Source organism: Callorhinus ursinus, unplaced genomic scaffold, assembly GCF_003265705.2.
Source record: "Callorhinus ursinus isolate GAN/ISIS: 27379988/994484 unplaced genomic scaffold, GSC_fseal_2.0 scaffold56, whole genome shotgun sequence".
NCBI classification, from domain to species: domain Eukaryota; kingdom Metazoa; phylum Chordata; class Mammalia; order Carnivora; family Otariidae; genus Callorhinus; species Callorhinus ursinus.
The window spans coordinates 7426569-7447208 of NW_027397118.1; the positions used below are offsets into that span (position 1 = coordinate 7426569).

The following is a 20640-nucleotide window of genomic DNA, read 5'->3' on the forward strand; positions in this document are numbered from 1 at the left end:
TAGTTTTGGGAGGTCTGGTCCAAGTATCACTCCCTCCCATTTTTGCATTGTTCAAAGACACTACTCAGGCTTGATTCTTGCCCTACCCTTGTGTGCCTAGGAGCTGCTTCCTCCAGGTAGCCCTCCAGGAAGACTAGATAGAGCCTTCCTGGGTCTCCACCTCCTCAGGCCCCCTGCAGGCCTTGCAATCCCGTTAGGTGAAGGCTTCCAGCTGTGTTCTTTAGGGTATTCTTCCCTTTCTACTTCTTGCCTGCACTTGGCCTGAGAGGGCTGGTGACTGACATAGAGAAGCTCTCAGTAGATACTGGTCCAATTGACTGTATTCATTCAGTAGGTATTTATTGAGTACCTACTATTTGCTGGGCAAAGGGAACATAAAGGTAAACAAGACACACAGCTACCACCCATGATGACCTTACCTTTTTAGAGCAGAGGTTGAAAACTCAAATGTCTTTGAGGCCTGGCAAGCAACATGCATGGGTGAAATGGGTCTGGGAGGTGATGCAAGGAGGGTGGGGTGGGCAGTGTGTTGAACTGGAGAGCACTGTTCTCTCAAGGAAGCAGCTGCACTCAGCTCCAGCTGCGTGTTATGTGGGAGGATGAGGGACCAGTGTTGCCAGTTCTAGGTTTTAAGAAAAGCATGCAATTTGGATTTTTATAGATAGGGGATTTGGATTTTTAAAATGCTGGCAAAGAACTTAAAAAATAACAGTAACACTGTGTGTGTGAAACAATATATAAGTGGCTGGATTTAATCCAGGAGCTCCATTTGTGCTCTTTGATCTAGGCTGTAAGAAAGCTGTTTGTGATTTGGGGCACCACTTGGAGCAGAGACTCCAGTCCTCTTCTGCTCTCTCAGGGCTCGGAGGATGGACTACAGAAGGGAGCAAGTCAGGTGCGAACTGCAGGTGTGGCCTGTGCTGTCTCTAGTACAGATCTGGAAACTGAGGTCCCACTTGTTTCTTGCCCAACAGGGAAGTCCTCCTTGGGGGTGGCTCTCTTCCGGCTGGTGGAGCCTGCAGCAGGCCGGATTCTCATCGATGGCGTGGACATCTGCAGTATCAGCCTAGAGGAACTGCGGTCCAAGTTCTCAATTGTCCCTCAAGATCCTGTCCTGCTTTCAGGAACCATCAGGTGAGTGCTGGCCTATAGGCCAGCAAGGTACAGAGGCCAGGCTCCTGGGAGGGTTGGGAGGACCAGGATGCCAGGGCTGGGCTGTCTCTGGTTAGCTGGTGGCCAATGCCTCAGTTTTGGGGACTCTGATCTCTCCTTGTCACACTGGTTCACTCACTGGGATTTGGAGTATCCTTGAAGATTGAATGAAGCTCTGATATACACAAGAGCACTTTGTAAACTGTAAGGTGCTAAATGAAAGCAAGGCATAATTATTATTTTTTTTAAAAAACCTGATGCGATTGGTCAGATTTCAGTTCACCATTAAGCATTTGCACTGTGGCTGCTATATTCTTTTATCTCTAGATGTGGTTTATTCTCTTCTCTCCACCCACTGGATAACTGAGCTGATGGGGACGTTTTAGGCTGGGAGGGAGCACTTCTTCACAGGATGCACATTCCAGGCAGGGGAGAAGTGAGAAATAATCCAAGCAGTTCAGTGAGCAAACTGGGACTAAACTTTATCCAGATTCATGCTCCTACTTAACAGTTCACATTAGCTGTGTGGGAACACCAAGGCATGGAGATTGAGGAAGCCTAATGCATTAGAAATGAAGCTAGATTCCTCATGTTTCAGGAATATTTAAGGAACATTCTTAGGGGCAAGAGGAAAAACTTGACCCTTAGAGCTCTGTTCAATCATTTATGAATTTACTCATCATTTCTTCCTCCCTCCCTCCCCCCTACTTCTTTCCTCCCCCCTCCTCCCGCCCTCCCTCCTGCCTTTCATTCATTTAACTTGCCTTTTCTGAGCCTTTGCCAGGTCCAGACATTGTACTAGGGACTGGGGACACTTTGATGAATGATCACTGCCCGTGCTCCCCCTAGGAGTTCAGAGTGTAGTCATGGGGGGTGGGTGTAGAAATGTAAGAACCAAAAAATTATAATACAAGGAGGTATTTGCTAGATCAGAGATACGAACCAAGTGCTAAAGGAGCCCAGAAGTAGGACAAGTAACTCTACTTAGATGAATCCAGAAAGGCTCCACAGGGGAAGGGACATTTGAGCAGGACCTTGAAGGATAAGTAGGAGCTTGCCTGGGAGAAAAAGGGGAGAAAGTCCTTCCAGGGAGAGTGCATAATATGTGCACAAACAGGAATTTTAAAATGATTGCATTAGGGAAATGAGATAACATTTAGTGAAAGATCTCCATGTTAAGCTAGAACCTGGGCAAATCTATTGTGCCTTGATATAGGAGTAGTAAAAATATGAATTAACATTTTTGAGCATTTATATGTGCCAGCTTATGCTTTAATATTCAGTCTCATTTAACTGTCACTACAACCCTATGAAGTAGGCACTATTATTATCCCTCCTTTATAGGGGAAGACACTGAACTTGGAGAGGAAAAATGACTTGTTTCAAGACACACACAAGTAAATGGTAAAGATGAGGTATTACCCTAGGTAGTCTAATCCCTTAACCAGGGCTGTTTCTCTGCACCTTCCCCCTCCACCCTGCCCCACCCGCAGCAGGAAGAAGTGTGGACTGGAGTACAGGAGACCTGGGTTCTCTATCCATTGAGGTTTCATCTATCTATGAGTATCCCTGATTCCAGCCTATCTCTCAGACTGACCTGTGGTGTGACTTGAACAAGCATTTAACACCAATAAGCCATAACTTTCCCATCAATGAAAGGGATTTACCCATCGCTTGGGGGGAGAGGGTGTCAATGGAACCATCTATGAAAATGCTTTGGAGGCTATCAAATATCATGCAGATAAGACATTCTGCCTTCTGCTTCTTTAATACAATCTAGCCCTCTGCACAAAATGTGTGTGGCTGCCAAAACTGGGGAAATATAAAGCAGAAATTAAGAATAGGTTTTAATCAGGACTGAGTGTTTGCATAATAGAGGAGTGTTAATAATGTTGCCTATGACAAATGCAAGTGTAAATCTTAATGGGTGTAAAGTCCAGATAGATCCCAACCTGATGTTGTTTGGATGATCAATTAGGATTTTTTCACTGCAAGAGACAGAAAAACTAACCCCACCACAGTGAGATACCACTTCACACCTACTAGGATGGCTATCATGAAAAAAAAGAAAAAAGCAAAAGGAATATAACAAGTATTTGTGAGGATGTTGAGAAATCGGAACCCTCGTGCACTACTGGTGGGAATATAAAATGGTATAGCCTCTGTGAAAAACAGTTTGGCACTTCCTCAAAAAGTTAGAGGTAGAATTACCATATGATCCAGCAAATCTTCTAGGTATATACCCAAAAGAGTTGAAAGTGGGACTTGAACCGATATTTGTGTATCAGTGTTTGTAGCATTATTCATAATAACGAAAAGGTAGAAAAAACTCAAGTGTATGTTAATCAACAGATAAATGAATACACACACATATACACAATGGAATATTAATGAGCCATAAAAAGGAATGAATATTTGATATATGCTACAATATGGATGGACCTTGAAAACATTATGCTCAGTGAAATATGTCAGACACAGAAAGACAAATGTTATATATTTCCACTTAAATGAGGTGTCTGGAATACACAAATTCATAGAGACAGAAAGTAAAATAGAAGTTACCAGAGGCTGAGGGAGGGGGAAGGGTTTAATGGGTAGAGATTTTGATAGGGATGATGAGTTTTTGTGGATGGTTACACAACACTGTGAATGTATTTAGTGCCACTGAATTGTATACTTACAAGCATTTAAATAATAAATATGTATATTCTAACACACATATACCTACACATAGAGACACACACACACAATCCCTAGTGGCTTAAACTAAAAATGCCCTCTTTGGCTCATGATACTGGGAAGATCAAGACTGATTCAGGGGCCTAATGTCCCCCAACTCTGCTTTGGCTTCATTCCTAGCCTTCAATGAGGCTACTCATTGTACCTGGGAGTAGGCTACTCAATGAGCCTACTCCCAAAGCAAGATGGTTGCAGCCATCTACTTATGCCTGAGTCATTTACTCCACCCCTGCAGTTGGTGGTACAGGACCACCTGGACCACATGGACTTGAGGGCTGGGGAGGAGGTGGTCTCCAAATAAAACTTGGGGGCCATAGCCTGCAGAATGAATGGGTACTGGGAAGGCACAAGACATGACTGTTCATGGTAACTCCATGGGTTTCTCTACACCCAGTAAAACAGTTCTAACTATTCTTGGTCATCTACTGTGCATGGAACAGATTGTTCAATGGTTACATGTGGTTATAGAACATTTCTCTTCCTCTTTTATGACAGATTCAACCTAGATCCCTTTGACCGCTACACAGATGAGCAGATCTGGGATGTCTTGGAGAGGACATTCCTGAGCATGACAGTAAGTAGCTCTAAGACCTGATTCTTGGTCTTAACCTGCCTCTTCAACAGTGGTGCCTGCAGGTCCTTTGGGGCTCATCTCAGATGATATTCCAGATGCTGCCACTTTGGAGCATGGGTTAAATAATCTTACGGAGATGAGATGATTTTGGATTCCTAAGTCAAGTCTGATGGCACTCAGACACCAACAGTGAGCCAGGCACATCCTAGGCTCAGGGGATGCAGCAAAAGCAAGGTAGGCAAGGTGTTTGCCCTCCTAGTGCTTACATTCACTGGGAGATACAGACAACAAATAGACACACAAGAGGCTTTCAGATAGTGGTAAGTGCTGTAAATGTGGTAATGAGACCAACAGATCCTGGTGAGGATGTTGAGAAATCAGAACCCTCGTGCATTCCTGATGGGAATATAAAATGGTACAGCCTCTGTGAAAAACAGTTTGCCAGTTCCTCAAAAAGTTAAAGGTAGAATTACCATATGATCCATATGGGGAGTAGCTCCTTTACATGAAGTGGCCAAGCAAGGCCTCTTTAAAGATGGGAAGTTGGAGCTGAGACCCAATATTGAGGGGGCAGTAGGGCACAGATCTTTGAGAGAACATTCCAGGCACAGCAACAGCATATGCAAAGACCCTGAGACTGGAGTGAGAGGGGCACAGGTAAGGAAGAGAAAGACCAGTGGCTAGAGTATAGAGAGGCAAGGAGTGTTGCAAAGTGCTACAGGGGAGGTCTGGTAGGGGTCAGGTTAGGTCTTGCCTACATAGCCTACATCTCATTTTCCTGGATATTACAGATCTCAAAGTTACCACAAGGACTGCAAGCAGAAGTGGTGGAAAGTGGCAGAAACTTCTCTGTGGGGGAGAGGCAGCTGCTCTGCATTGCGAGAGCACTCCTTCGCAACTCAAAGGTGAGACCACAGAATGGCCATGGGAGGCTGCGGATGACACCTGGCTTGGGAAACCACACTGGCTGTTTCTCCTTCCGTCTCTGTAGGGTAGTGGGTGCTGTGCTGTACGTCCTCTCCACAAACACCCAAAGGGCTTCCTCATGTCACTGGTGGCCATTCTCTACATATCTAGTGTGGGCGAGGCATGTAGGTGGGGACTCAGCCTAGGTTCTCTCAAACACTGAAACTCTGCATCTAAGCTGAAATGATCCACCACCAGAACCAAATCACGATGCACTTTCCTTATGAAAAGTTGAAAGTTTAGAAGTTTATTAATTTAAAAGTTGCCTATTGTATATTCTTTCTAAAACTTGGATGCAGGACATTCTCTTTATTAGAGCTGGAAATCAGATGATAGCTGTTCCAGGGCAAAATTACTTTTTTTTTTTTTTAGTTTCAGGTCTAGAATTTAGTGATTCATCACTTATAATACCCAGTGCTCATCACAAGTGCCCTCCTTGATATCCATCATTCATTAAACCCATCCCTTGCCCATCTCCCCTCCAACAACCCTCCCTTTGTTCTCTATAGTTAAGAGCCTGTTTCCTGGTTTGCCTCTCTTCCCTTCTCCCCATATCCATCTGTTTTGTTTCTTAAATTCCACATATAAGTGGTTTTTGTCTTTCTCTGGTGGTTTATTTTACTTAGCATAATACACTCTAGTTCCATCCATCTCATTGCAAATGGCAAGACTTCATTCTTTTTTATGGCTAGTATTCCATTGTATATATATACCACATCTTATTTATCCATTCATCTGTCGATGGATGTTTGGACTCTTTATAATTTGGCTATTGTTGATAATGCTGCTATAAACATTGGGGTGCATGTATCTCCTTGAATCAGTATTTTTGTATACTTTGGGTAAATACCTAGTAGTACAATTGCTGGATGAATATGGTAGTTCTATTTTTAACTTTTTGAGGAACCTCCATTCTATGTTCCAGAGTGGCTGTACCAGTTTGCACTCCTACCAACAGTGTAAGAGGGTTCCCCTTTCTCTGCATCCTCACCAACACCTGTTGTTTCTTGTGTTATTGATTTTAGCCATTCTGACAGGTATGAGGTGATATCTCATTGTAGTTTTGATTTGCATTTCCCTGATGATGAGTGATGTTGAGCATCTTATCATGTGTCTGTTAGCCATCTGGATGTCTTCTTTGGAAAAACGTCTGTTTATGTCTTCTGCCCATTTTTTAACTGGATTATTTGTTTTTTTGGGTGTTGAGTTTGATAAGTTCTTTATTGTTCTTGGATACTGCCCTTTATCAGATATGTCATTTGCAAATATTTTTCCCATTCCATAGGTTGCCTTTTACTTTTGTTCATTGTTTCCTTCACTGTGCAGAAGCTTTTTATCTTAATGAAGTCCCAATAATTTATTTTTGCTTCTGTTTCCCTTGCCTCCCAAGACATGTCTAATAAGAAGGTATTATGGCCGATGTCAGAGAGGTTGCTGCCTGTGTTCTCCTCTAGAATTTTGATGGTTTCCTGTCTCACATTTAAGGCTTTCATCCATTTTGAATTTATTTTTGTGTATGGTGTAAGAAAATGGTCCAATTTCATTCTTTTGCATGTTCCTGTCCAGTTTTCCCAGCATCATTTGTTGAAGAGACTGTCTTTTTTCCAAAATTACATATTTTTCAAAAGTTTCATCAGACAGTGCTTCTTGAAGTTTTCCAAATATTGTGCCAGTAATTTTAGATATTTGACTACCTGGACTAGTAGCGAGCAAACTTTCTCAAGTGAGGCCACACACACATACTCATATGTACATATACCTCCTCCACACTCACACATATATACATATGTGCCCACAGGTGCTCGCATGCACTCACAGCACACACCATGGTTAATTAATGATAAATGCAAAAACTGTTGGTACAGACTGTCAGAGCTCTGGGGAAAAAGCAGACCCCTGTGGGGTCGGAAGCTGGGGAGAAGATTTCAGGAGGGAGGACGATCTCCCTCTTTCTAGCAGAGATGAAAGACAGGATCTGCAATATGCATGTAGCACTTTCTCAACCACTCAGTTCCTTATTTTACAGTTACTAGACCACTGGTGCCAAAGTTGCTTTCTCCATTGTTTCCCAAATTTGAGTCATCACTTTATGATTTTTGTCATATCTGCGCACCATCTCTCCTTTGACTTACTCGTGATGCCCTCTTTTTAAAAACAGCCTCATTCTAAACAGTAACATTTGTGAAATCACATTTCTGTGCTAGTTATATTTTTCTAACATATAGTGTAAATAAAATAAAATAAAAATGTTAAAGAGAACGTTTATCCATAGTCCAGCCACACCATCTCATGTGCCATCCAAACATGTGTGCATGCCCTGTTTTGGGGAACGCTGGTCTATGTTAATTTAGACGAATCGGAAGGCAGTTCATAAAACAAGAAGTTGCCACTGGGACATTTTCTTTTTTTTTTTTTAAGATTTTATTTATTTATTTGAGAGAGAGAATGAGATAGAGAGAGAGCACGATGGGGGGAGGGTCCGAGGGAGAAGCAGACTCACTGCTGAGCAGGGAGCCCAATGTGGCACTCGATCCCGGGACTCCAGGATCATGACCTGAGCCGAAGGCAGTTGCTTAACCAACTGAGCCACCCAGGCGCCCCTACCACTGGGACATTTTCATTTTCAAGAGTTTAATTCTCTGGTCACACACACACACACACACACACACACACACACACACACACAAGCTCTTGGTTGAAACCTAATATTCTCTAACATAATGGACAACTAGTGTTCTAAGTGGGTTTTGAACCCAATCCATATCGCTCACCTTCCAGCTAAGGGACTCAGTGGATTAATGGTAGACCCAGGACTAGATCCAGGTCTCAGGGCTCAAGCAAACTGCCCTCACCCCTATTTTGTATTCACCAGATCATCCTTATTGATGAAGCCACAGCTTCCATTGACATGGAAACCGATACTTTGATCCAGCACACAATCCGTGAAGCCTTCCAGAACTGCACAGTGCTGGTCATTGCACACCGCATCACCACTGTACTCAACTGTGACCGCATCCTGGTCATGAGCAACGGGAAGGTGAGAGCCGTGTCCCTGGGGCCAGTGGGAGAATGTTCGCTCAGGCCAGCATCCCAGGAGGCCTTTGGATCCTTCAAGGCTAAGCTCAGTGGTGTCCCTTCCCTCCCTTCCCCTCCTTTCTCCATCTCCCAGGTTGTAGAGTTTGATAGACCCGAGGTCCTGCAGCAGAAGCCTGATTCTGTGTTTGCTGCCCTACTGGCAACAGCCAATTCTTCGCTGAGTTAAGGAGAACTGGGGACTGCGTGTGGCCTGATGGCAGAGCCAAGTGTAGCTGTGAGACCTGCATCTATGACCTTCTTGTGTAGAGATGGCTACTTCTCCTGAAAGCAGGGCTGAAATGTGCTCAGGGGTGCTGGCAGTGAGATAGAAAAGAAGACTGGGGGAGCAAAACCTGTAATAGGCCACTCTGTGGCTCCCCAGATCTGGGAACCCCCGCACCCTTTGAGACCATGTGGTCAAATCATCATATGCCTCTTTTTAACTGATATGTTGAGTAATTTCGTAATAATTTGAAAGCTTATTATAGTTTTAAAAGCATTGCAAATGCTGTATTGAGTTTGTAAAAAATAAAAGTAAGAAAAAGTCACATTCTCTGTTCCTCTTTCTTGTTAGCTAGTACTCGTTCAGCTACAGGGAGGAGAGAATCCCTCATACTGACTTCTGGAAAAGGGACTTCATTGGCTAATGGAATGGAAAGGTCCAGAAAAAGTTCTAGGTTGAGTGCCAATATCTGAAAGATGTCTCTGCTTCTTCTCTCAGCTCTACTTTCCTTTTTTGGCTTTACTCTTTGGTCTCCTCTTTCCTCAAGTGCCGGCAAAAGTTCCATGGCTAAATTTCATTGGGTCAGCTTGGGTCATGTGCTCATCCCTGAACCAATCACATGCTAGGCTGTTGGAATACAGTGACCAGCTGGGCCCAAGTCCCATGCCTACACCTGGACCTGGGGATGGGTTCAGCTGTCCTGAATCACATGGACTGAGAATGGAGGGGGTTATTTCTCTAAAATAAAATTGGGATGGTCTTACTACATGAAGGAGAAATGGATATGGACACTGGGCAGGCCCAAAATAGTAGCTATCCACCATGTTTATTTACTGATTAAAGCATAAATGGATGGAATAAAGAGTTAGTTTATAACATGTGCCAACTGGAAATAAGATTACTGGTCTGCCTACTCCCCCAAGTAGTTATAGATATATACATAGAAAAAGGTAATTATTTTCAATTTACCACCAGAAAGAACTCATTGTTGGGGGCAAAATACGTTTCAAAGTATTTTCTTTTTGTTTTCAGATTACAGTGTTTGGTCTTGCCATAAGAAAAATCAATTCAGTAAACAAATATTCTTGCTCTGTTTCTTGCATTGGGGTAGGTGCTGGGAGTGTAATGATGTCCCTTTCCTCATGGAATTTGGGATCTTATGAGAATGAGTGAACAGTAAACAAGTAAACAGATGGTTCCAGAACTGAGTGGCAGGAGCAAGGACAGGGTGCCGGAGATGAGGAGAGTTCGAGCAGGCTTCCAGGTAGAAGCAAGGTTGTGGTTTACCGACCTGAAACCTGAACAAATATTTGCTTGTGCAAGAAAGAATGTTCCAGGCAGACAGAACAGCCAACAAATCCCCTTGGGAAAGAACCATGACAGGCTGATGTAATCTTTGGACCAAACAGAGGAAAAAGCCCAAGTTCCAGAATTAGTGAGACATGTACATCACCTTCTGTTCCCTTCCTGAGGTTCTTAGGTAACCCCTGCTTCTCTTCCCAAGGACTTTCCCTAGGTGTCTTTTCTCTCTTAAAAATCCCTTTGTTCAGTTTATCCCTTTCCCCTGGGCCCTTGCCTTTTTCTTCTTAGGCCCTGAAGAGTGCCTGGGAGCCCCTTCTGCTCCCATCCTGTTCCAACTCTGGGGTAATAGAGATGCCTATCTGCAAGTTGAAAGTGACTCTATTTGCCCTGACCTGCCCCCTCCCAGAGCTGCTGTGGAACAACTGCATTCATCACCTGCGAGAAGGAGCTTCACAAACTGATTGCCCCTTGGCCGTGATACTTGACCCAGGCATCCTTCGAACCAGGCCAGCTGTAGTGGCCATATTTTCCTGGAGTTGGCCAGCAGATGGCAGGCTCTTCCCAGAAATGAGGGAGAGCCTGCTGGTTTCTGATCTAAAGCCACTGAGAATCCACCAGGGGAAGTGTGGACCCCTGAAGTAGAACACACAAGATAGAGCCCTTCTCCACCTTCCCTTGAAGCAGCTTCTCCTTCTGGAATGATTAGAATTACCCAAGGAATCCTTAAAACACTGATGTCCACTCCTTGAAGTTCTGATTCATTGTTTAAGGTGAAGACTGAGCCTTGGGATTTTTAAAGTTTTAGGTGAATCTAATGTGAAGCAAAACTTGAGTACCATTGGCTCCAAACAGCAATAAAACAGAACTTTTTGAAAAATTATATGTATACTTTAACAATATTGGTAATATTTTTTTAAGCTGACTGGTTAAGTATATGATTTTGTTTTCTTTAAATAATTCTTAAATATGTATTTTTGGTCATCTGAACAATTTTGTAATAAAATTTTAGAAATTAATATTTGATATTTCAAAAATAATGCAAAAATCATTGTAATGAGTGAATGCAGAACTTGGTTCTACTTCCTTACACTTATGTAATGGTTTGCTGTTATGTGTATTCTCAATTACATTCTGGTGGGGAGGAGATCAGAGTATTTTTGGTGCCCAGGTTTTTTATTTTTTATTTTTAGTCCTTAATTAATTAATTAATCAATTGATTTGTTGTTTTAATTTTTTTAATTCCAGTTAGTGACCATACAGTGTAATATTAGTTTCAGGTATACAATAAAATGATTCAACTTCCATCCATCGCCTGGTGCTCATCAGGACAAATGCCCTCCTTTATCCCCATAACTTACTTCTCCCACTCCCCAACTACCTCCCCTCTGGTCACCATCAGTTTGTTCTCTAGAGTTAAGAGGTCCGCAGGGGTTTTAAAGGACCTAATTTATCCTCAGGCCTAGCCTTCTCCTAGCTACCCTTCCTCCTGGTCCAATGCAGCAAACAACTTCCCATAAGCTATGTGATGTGGTCCACAGTGACAACAGGTGGATGGACAGATGAAAGGAAGCAACGGTACCACTGGCCCTGGCCCTGCCCTGCATCATTCCCAGCTCTGGACCCTCCATTTTAAGAGAAACGCTGCTAAATGGGAGCTGTTCATAGGAAAGCCACCAGGGAACCAGGATCACTCTTCACTTTCCTGAAGGGCCTCCTCTAGAAGTCACTCCAAAGGTCAGCCCCAGGCCCTGAAGGCCCAGATGTTCAGGTCATTGGAAAAGTCCCCCTAGGGAGTAGCTGGTTTGGGACAGGGAATTCTCAGTGGCTAGAAGCTTACTCTGACAGCTCTCCTGGGTATGGGGTGAGGGGACATAGCTGATATCTCACAGGCTTAGAGCATTCCTCCAAGGCTGAGTGCTGGCAGGGATTCTGTATGTGTGGGAAATTGGATTGGATAACTTTATGGGGTAGATGATGCTGGGATGTAATTATAAACATAAAGTTGCCCGGGGCGCCTGGGTGGCTCAGTTGGTTAAACGGCTGCCTTCGGCTCAGGCCATGATCCTGGAGTCCCGGGATCGAGTCCCACGTTGGGCTCCCTGCTCAGCAGGGAGTCTGCTTCTCCCTCTGACCCCCTTCCCTCTCGTGCTCTCTATCTCTCATTCTCTCTCTCTCAAATAAATAAATAAAATCTTTAAGGGCGCCTGGGTGGCTCAGTTGGTTGGGCAACTGCCTTCAGCTCAGGTCGTGATCCTGGAGTCCCGGGATCGAGTCCCACGTCGGGCTCCCTGCTCTGTGGGGAGTCTGCTTCTCCCTCTGACCCTCTTCCCTCTCGTGCTCTCTATCTCTCATTCTCTCTCTCTCAAATAAATAATAAAATAAAATCTTTAAAGTTGCCCGATGGCAGGGGCTCTCAAACTTGAATGAGCACCAGCATCGCTTGGAGGATTAAAACACAGCTTGCTGGGTCCCACCCCCAAACTCTCTGAATTAGTGGGTCTGGGGCTTAAGAATTTGCCTATTTAACAAGTTTCCAGATGTTGCCGATGCAGCTGATCAGGGACCACACTCTGAGAACTCAGAGGTTAGCCAAGATTATTCTGTCCTATGTGATCTGGACAGGAGGGTTTTATTTATTTATTTTTTTTAAAGATTTTATTTATTTATTTGTCAGAGAAAGAGAGAAAAAGCACAAGCAGGGGAAGCGGCAGGCAGAGGGAGAAAGAAACTTCCCTCTGAGCAGGGAGCCCAATGCAGGCCTCAATCCCAGGACCCTGGGATCATGACCTGAGCCGAAGGCAGATGCTTAACTGACTGAGCCAACCAGGCGTCCCAAGGGGGAAGGTTCTTTTTTTGTTTTGTTTTGTTTTGTTTTTAAAGTCAAAGAGAAAGTTATTTATTATTTAATAGCATTAGTTCTAACATTGGTGTATATATGGGTAAGCATATTTAAGGAATCTAAGAAAGGAGATCAACAGGATGATTAGAAAGGGGAAGAAAATTAATAAAAAAATAAGGATAGGGAAAATCTGTATGTGCAGAATTGGACTGCATATAGAAAAAAATGACTAGAAATTATCCAAAGAGTTTTTTTACATTTTATTATATTATGTTAATCACCATACATTACATCAATAGTTTTTGATGTAGTGTTCCATGATTCATTGTTTGCATATAACACCCAGTGCTCCACACAGAATGTGCCCTCCTTAATACCCATCACCAGGCTAACCCATCCCCCCACACCCCTCCCCTCTACAACCCTCAGTTTGTTTCTCAGAGTCCATCGTCTCTCATGGTTCGTCTCACCCTCTGAATTCCCCCCCTTCATTTTTCCCTTCCTGCTATCTTCTTCTTTTTTTTTTTTTTTTAACATATAATGTATTATTTGTTTCAGAGGTTCAGGTCTGTGATTCAACAGTCTTACACAATTCACAGCGCTCACCATAGCACATACCCTCCTCAATGTCTATCACCCAGCCACCCCATCCCTCCCACCCCCCACCACGCCAGCAACTCTCAGTTTGTTTCCTGAGATTAAGAATTCCTCATATCAGTGAGATCATATGATACATGTCTTTCTCTGATTGACTTATTTCACTCAGCCTAACACCCTCCAGTTCCATCCACATTGCTGCAAATGGCAAGATCTCATTCCTTTTGATGGCTGCATAATATTCCATTGTGTATATATACCACATCTTCTTTATCCATTCATCTGTCGATGGACATCTTGGCTCTTTCCACAGTTTGGCTATTGTGGACATTGCTGCTATAAACATTGGGGTACACGTACCCCTTCGGGTCCCTATATTTGTATCTTTGTGGTAAATACCCAGTAGTGCAATTGCTGGATCGAACGGTAGCTCTAATTTCAACTGTTTGAGGAACCTCCATACTGTTTTCCAGAGGGGTTGCACCAGCTTGCATTCCCACCAACAGTGTAGGAGGGTTCCCCTTTCTCCACATCCCCGCCAACATCTGTCGTTCCCTGACTTGTTAATTTTAGCCATTCTGACGGGTGTGAGGTGGTATCTCATTGAGGTTTTGATTTGGATTTCCCTGATGCCGAGCGATGTGGAGCACTTTTTCATGTGTCTGTTGGCCATTTGGATGTCTTCCTTGGAAAAATGTCTGTTCATATCTTCTGCCCATTTCTTGATTGGATTATTTGTTCTTTGGGTGTTGAGTTTGATAAGTTCTTTATAGATTTTGGATACTAGCCCTTTATCTGTTATGTTATTTGCAAATATTTTCTCCCATTCTGTCAGTTGTCTTTTGGTTTTGTGGACTGTTTCTTTGGCTGTGCAAAAGCTTTTTATCTTGATGAATTCCCAATAGTTCATTTTTGCCCTTGCTTCCCTTGCCTTTGGTGATGTTTCTAGGAAGAAGTTGCTGTGGCTGAGGTCGAAGAGGTTGCTGCCTGTGTTCTCCTTTAGGATTCTGATGACTCCTGTCTCACGTTTAGGTCTTTCAACCATTTGGAGTCTATTTTTGTGTGTGGTGTAAGGAAATGGTCCAGTTTCATTCTTCTGCATGTGGCTGTCCAATTTTCCCAACACCATTTGTTGAAGAGACTGTCTTTTTGCCATTGGACATTCTTTCCTGCTTTGTCAAAAATAAGTTGACCATAGAGTTGAGGGTCCATTTCTGGGCTCTTGATTCTGTTCCATTGATCTATGCGTCTGTTTTTGTGCCAGTACCATACTGTCTTGATGATGACAGCTTTGTAATAGAGCTGGAAGTCCGGAATTGTGATGCCGCCAGCTTTGCTTTTCTTTTTCAGTATTCCTCTGGCTATTCGGGGTCTCTTCTGGTTCCATACAAATTTTAGGATTATTTGCTCCACTTCTTTGAAAAAAGTGGATGGTATTTTGATGGGGATTGCATTGAATGTGTAGATTGCTCTAGGTAGCATTGACATCTTCACAATGTTGATTCTCCCAATCCATGAGCATGGAACGTTTTTCCATTTCTTTGTGTCTTCTTCAATTTCTTTCATGAGTATTTTATAGTTTTCTGAGTAAAGATCCTTTGCCTCTTTGGTTAGATTTATTCCTAGGTATCTAATGGTTTTGGGTGCAATTGTAAATGGGATAGACTCCTTGATTTGTCTCTCTTCTGTCTTGTTGTTGGTGTATAGGAATGCCACTGATTTCTGTGCATTGATTTTATATCCTGCCACTTTACTGAATTCCTGTATGAGTTCTAGCAGTTTTGGGGTGGAGTCTTTTGGGTTTTCCACGTACAGTATCATATCATCTGCAAAGAGTGAGAGTTTGACTTCCTCTTTGCCGATTTGGATGCCTTTGATTTCTTTTTGTTGTCTGATTGCTGTGGCTAGGACTTCTAGTACTATGTTGAATAGCAGTGGTGATAGTGGACATCCCTGCCCACGTTCCTGACCTTAGGGGGAAAGCTCTCAGTTTTTCCCCATTGAGAATGATATTCGCTGTGGGTTTTTCATAGATGGCTTTTATGATATCGAAGTATGTACCCTCTATCCTTATACTCTGAAGAGTTTTGATCAAGAAAGGATGCTGTACTTTGTCAAATGCTTTTTCTGCATCTATTGAGAGGATCATATGACTCTTGTTCTTTCTTTTGTTAATGTATTGTATCATGTCGATTGATTTGCGGATGTTGAACCAACCTTGCATCCCAGGGATGAATCCCACTTGTTCATGGTGAATAATCCTTTTAATGTATTGTTGGATCCTACTGATTAGTATTTTGGTGAGAATTTTTGCATCCATGTTCATCAGGGATATTGATCTGTAATTCTCCTTTTTGTTGGGGTCTTTGTCTGGTTTGGGGATCAAGGGAATGGTGGCCTCATAAAATGAGTTTGGAAGTTTTCCTTCCATTTCTATTTTTTGGAACAGTTTCACAAGAATAGGTACTAATTCTTCTTTAAATGTTTGGTAGAATTCCCCGGGGAAGCCATCTGGCCCTGGGCTCTTGTTTGTTGGGAGATTTTAATGACTGCTTCAATTTCCTTAGTGGTTATAGGTCTGTTCAGGTTCTCTATTTCTTCCTGGTTCAGTTTTGGTAGTTGATACATCTCTAGGAGTGCATCCATTTCTTGCAGATTATCTAATTTGCTAGCATATAGTTGCTCATAATATGTTCTTATAATTATTTGGGGGGTAGATTTTTAAACCCTCATTTTAATGTGTTCCTCAAAGTTTATGTATTTTCAGGACACTTTTATTTTTCTGACCTCTTTTATTTCAGACCCCCTGAACATTTCAGTAGGCAATGTGGACTCTCCTTTTCTCCATCACGTTGACCTGGGAGAACCCAGCACTTTCCTTTATTTCCTTTGTACTTGTAGATGACTTCAGTGAAGTTTTGGGCCAAAAGAGGGGTTTCTATCCTGGTAACACAACAACCTCTAATTGGATACCAGGCACCATCTTCTTGAGGAGTCTCTCCATGTCTAGTCCCTCAGACTCCAGTGTCCTCCATGCCAACGTTCTCTAGGTTCACTCTGCCCTCACCTCCCAGTTCCTGGACATGTGTTATGCAGAGCAGTTCAGTTCTTGATTTTTGATGCCTTTTCCTGCCCGACAAGTCACAAGGGTCTCATAGTCTATTCCAGGAGACCTAATAAAGCACTTCTGTAAACAAAACTAGTTTCCGCCCTATGATATACTACAGTGCCTGCTGATAAGATAGTAAAATTTCACCCCGTTATCCTAAATGTCCCCTATTCTATTTCCCCCTGATTCATTTAAATAACTCTCTTGAATTCAACTGTGTCAGAGTCAGAAGCAACTTCAGAGATTTTAGTCTGGATGTTCCCTAGCCTGTGGTCCATGGACTCTTGAGCTAGGTTCAGAGGACCCGTGAATTTGGATGGGGAAAAAATTGTGTCTTTATTTTTCCTCACTGAAATTTAGCATTTCCACGATTATGAATGAGGTAACAAACTATAATAGTATTATTATTACCTGTGACTTTATCACCAACAGAATCATAGATATTCTCAAATCTCATTTCACTTGTTTCAGGTATCTGAAAATATCCTGTGCATCACTGCTTTGAATTAGAGTAGTTATTAGACCTACTGCTAGATCATTTTGTTTAACACATCAGCATAGAAACATTATAATATCCAAATTTGGCTTTTTAACCATGTTTCATTATGATTGGTTTTCTTTGCAATCCTATGTACTTTATTTTATACAATAGAAGCACTATTGTAAGAACGCACTAGAATGCCAAAGAGATCTATGGCACAAAAAAGGTTAAAAACCCTGATTTAATTCAGTTCTTGATTTTATAGAGGGAAACTGAGTCCCAGACAGCGAAGGTACCCTGCCTACACCACTGGCTTTTAATAGCCTGCTTGAAATTCGAATCTGAATCAGGGAGGAAAGGCATTGAGAAGGAGGGACAGGCAGACAGCAAGCGCTGGGGATAAAGGCCTTACCCCAGTGGCGTGGTCAGGCACGGCCTGCTCAGGGTAAGGGGTGGATGGGCTGGCCCCTTCGCAGAAGTTCTAGTTCTGATGCCTGGCCTACCCTTACCCAATTCTGGCCACCATTGCAGCAAGTGTGAGCAGTATTAAGGCAAAACCATTTCTCATTACAGCAAAGAGAAGTACAATTTTCTGATTTAATAATAATAGTTCTTGCCAAATCCTTGGCTCCCAAGTGCTTTGTCATATGAGCTGCATTCTAGCAACAATTGTACTGATCCAGAAGCTTCTGTTACAATATGAGGGCCTCAGTCCCACTCAGCACTCCTTGAAATGCTCCCCACCTCTTCTCTCCACACCCATTGATATACCTCACAATTCTGGGGTTGTGTCTGGCTCATGATTTAGAGCTTACAGAACACTTCTACGGACATCATTTCCCTCTTATGCATGCCACAAGATTGTGTACTGTCCGTTGTTAGAGATAGCTGAGAGTTTTCACTCTGAGCTCCTTAAGTGAGAGGAGGGAACGAAGATGTATTACAAGATCTTCACAACTTGGGGGAACCTGGGTGTCTCACTTGGTTAAATATTAAGCATCTGCCTTTGGCTCAGGTCATGATCCCAGGGTCCTGGGATCGAGCCCCGCATCCATCAGGCTCCTTGCTCAGCGGGGAGCCTGCTTCTCCCTCTCCGTCTGCTGCTCCCCCTGCTTGTGGTCTCCTCAACCCCCCCGCCCCATCAAATAAATAAATAAATTCTTTAAAAAAAAAGATCTTCACAACTTAGCCATTTAGAGAAAAAAAAATAAAATTGTTCACAATAAGCCAAGTTTTCCCAGTCCTGAGAAGGGAGGGCCACCTTTCCTGTGTGGGGAGCTTTTGTGTTCACCGGCTCAGCTCTGAGCCAAGGGACTTATCTTAAGATCTGAGTGGTGAAGCTGAGGCCAGAACTCATGCTTTCTGCCCAAGAACATGTTTTGTCGTTTATTAGAGAGCTTGTACTCTAATTGTTGCAGATATGTGTTTCTGCTTCATTAACCTATGTTTGTTTTAAAAGCCAATTCAAATTCCAAACTACTTTCCAATTCATTTGACATCAACTTTGTTTGCTCTTCCTTCTGCAGCTCCTTCCTTAGTTCATAAGGCAAACAAACAGAAATGAAAAACCCAAGCCCCTTCCTTTAGCAGATTCTTTGTGTACTTCCATTGGACAGATTCCAACAGTGACCCAGAAGGTCGGATGCTTATTTCTCCTGAGATCCGGCTAATTAAAAAAAAAATTATTATTTGCACTAATAACTACCACGTATTGAGTGTTTACAATGTTTTAGGCATGGTGTTAAGCACTTCCCTTATGTTATCTAATCCTCAATTAACTTCCAATGCTTTGAAGTTAGTGTTCTCATTTTGTAGTCGGGGAAACTGAAATTTAGAGGTTTGAGCCCAGATCTGATTCCAGAATTTCTATTCTTAACCACTATATGCTACTGACTCTGCAATGCCACACACTGATTTCTGTATATATACAGAAAAACACACACACACACACACACATATATATATATATATTTAGAGTTATTTACAGGGGTGCTTAGGTGGCTCAGTCAGTTAAGTGTCCACCTTCAGTTCAGGTCATGATTTCAGGGTCCTGGGTCCAGCCCCTTGGAGGACTCCACACTCAGTGGGGAGTCTGCTTCTCCCTCTCCCTTTGCCCCTTCCCCTGGTCTCTCTTAAATAAATAAATAAAATCTTTAAAAAAAGTTATTTACAAAAATGCTTTTGAGATTGATTGAGCTCATGTCTTTTACGGTTTATTGAAGATATGCCAGTAAAGGGGGGGTTAGGGAGAATTGAGACAGACTCGCTTTGGATTAAAGGCCTCACTGAACTTCAGAGCTGGGAAAATGATCAAGAGGAGTGCTCTTGACACCTTCCACCCAGCACCACCATCGGTGTTTGGGGGCACAGACTCCTGATACATGCATATATATTTATTTGAAAATGATGTATAGCATATACATGTATATTACTGTCCCATTATATTCATACAGAAAAATATTATTTTTGTAAGGATGAGGAAGAATATAGAAAGGATTTCTCTTTTTTTAAGATTTTATTTATTTATTTGAGAGAGAGGGCACAGAGAAGCAGACTCCCTGCTGAGCGGAGAGCCTGATGTGGGATTTGATCCCAGGACCCCGAGATCATGACCTAAGCCAAAGGCAGACACTCAACTGACCTAGCCACCCAGGCGTCCCTAGAAAGGATTTCTAATATTTTCTTCCTGTACTCCAATGGGTTCTCTTGCCGCCCTCAGCCCCGGGGTGGCGGTGTCTACCCCCTGCTCAGATCTCAGTGTCCTGGCCTCTCGTGGGTGTCCACACTGTCTGGGACAGGAGCTTGTCTGTTCGTTTCTTCAGGCCCTCTTTGGCAGAGACTGCACAACCCCCCTCCATCATTTCACTCCAGAATCAGTGACCTGACAGTCCAAACAATCGTCTTTATGTAGTACCAAAATACTACGTGTCTCAGTAGAGATCCATCTCTGCCAGACCTTCGATGAACTCAAAGGAAAAACTGCTCATCAATTTGCTATAAGCTTGACAGCATTCAAATCTGTTTGGAAATTGCAAAAGCAAGTCTGGGCTGTGTTTCAGAGACCTCCCAGGGCGGTTGTGAAGATCAAGTAATAAAAGGGAGAAGAACTTCATGATAGACAAAGGGCTCTACAAATGTCAAGTGATATTATCAGCGGTGATTTGCATTTATGGGGGAAGGAATGGAGGCAAACAAAAGGGGACACAGCCCTGCATAAGGACAGCTTCTGCAGGCCAGCCTTCCACTGAGGCCAGGGAGCCTTCCTCCTTGTATCTTTTTCTACTGGCAACCAGCAATCAAGTACAGACTCTCCCCACTTCCCACCTCCCTTTTGGGCAGGAATAGAAGTACCCTGTTGGGTGGTGGCAGCCTCCCCTGGGAACTGCAATCCAGAAACAGCCAGCAGGGGACAAGGATTGACCAGGATAAAAGTGGGAAGAGGCTTTGGGCAGGCTTGAAATATTCCAGTAAAATGTGACATAAAATCCATGGGAGTCAGGTGGGGGGGAAGGTCTTCCAAGGTGTCCAAATAATTCTTAAAAGTGAATCCAGATTTGTCATTTCCGAATTTAGATATTTG

The 20640-nt window shown here is 43.0% G+C and overlaps 1 protein-coding gene across 2 annotated transcripts in view; it reads left to right on the forward strand.

The window, feature by feature from the left end:
- ABCC11 (ATP binding cassette subfamily C member 11) overlaps positions 1-9052 on the forward strand; it is a 75120-nt gene extending 66068 nt beyond the window's left edge. For both annotated transcript variants that reach the window (XM_025852355.2, XM_073884380.1), the window contains 5 exons: positions 975-1134; positions 4390-4468; positions 5260-5373; positions 8307-8471; positions 8604-9052. In XM_025852355.2, the coding sequence (XP_025708140.1) occupies positions 975-1134; positions 4390-4468; positions 5260-5373; positions 8307-8471; positions 8604-8696 (611 nt within the window). In that variant the 3' untranslated portion in view covers positions 8697-9052. The remainder of the gene's footprint in view (positions 1-974; positions 1135-4389; positions 4469-5259; positions 5374-8306; positions 8472-8603) is intronic.
- The last annotated feature ends 11588 nt before the right edge of the window (positions 9053-20640 follow it).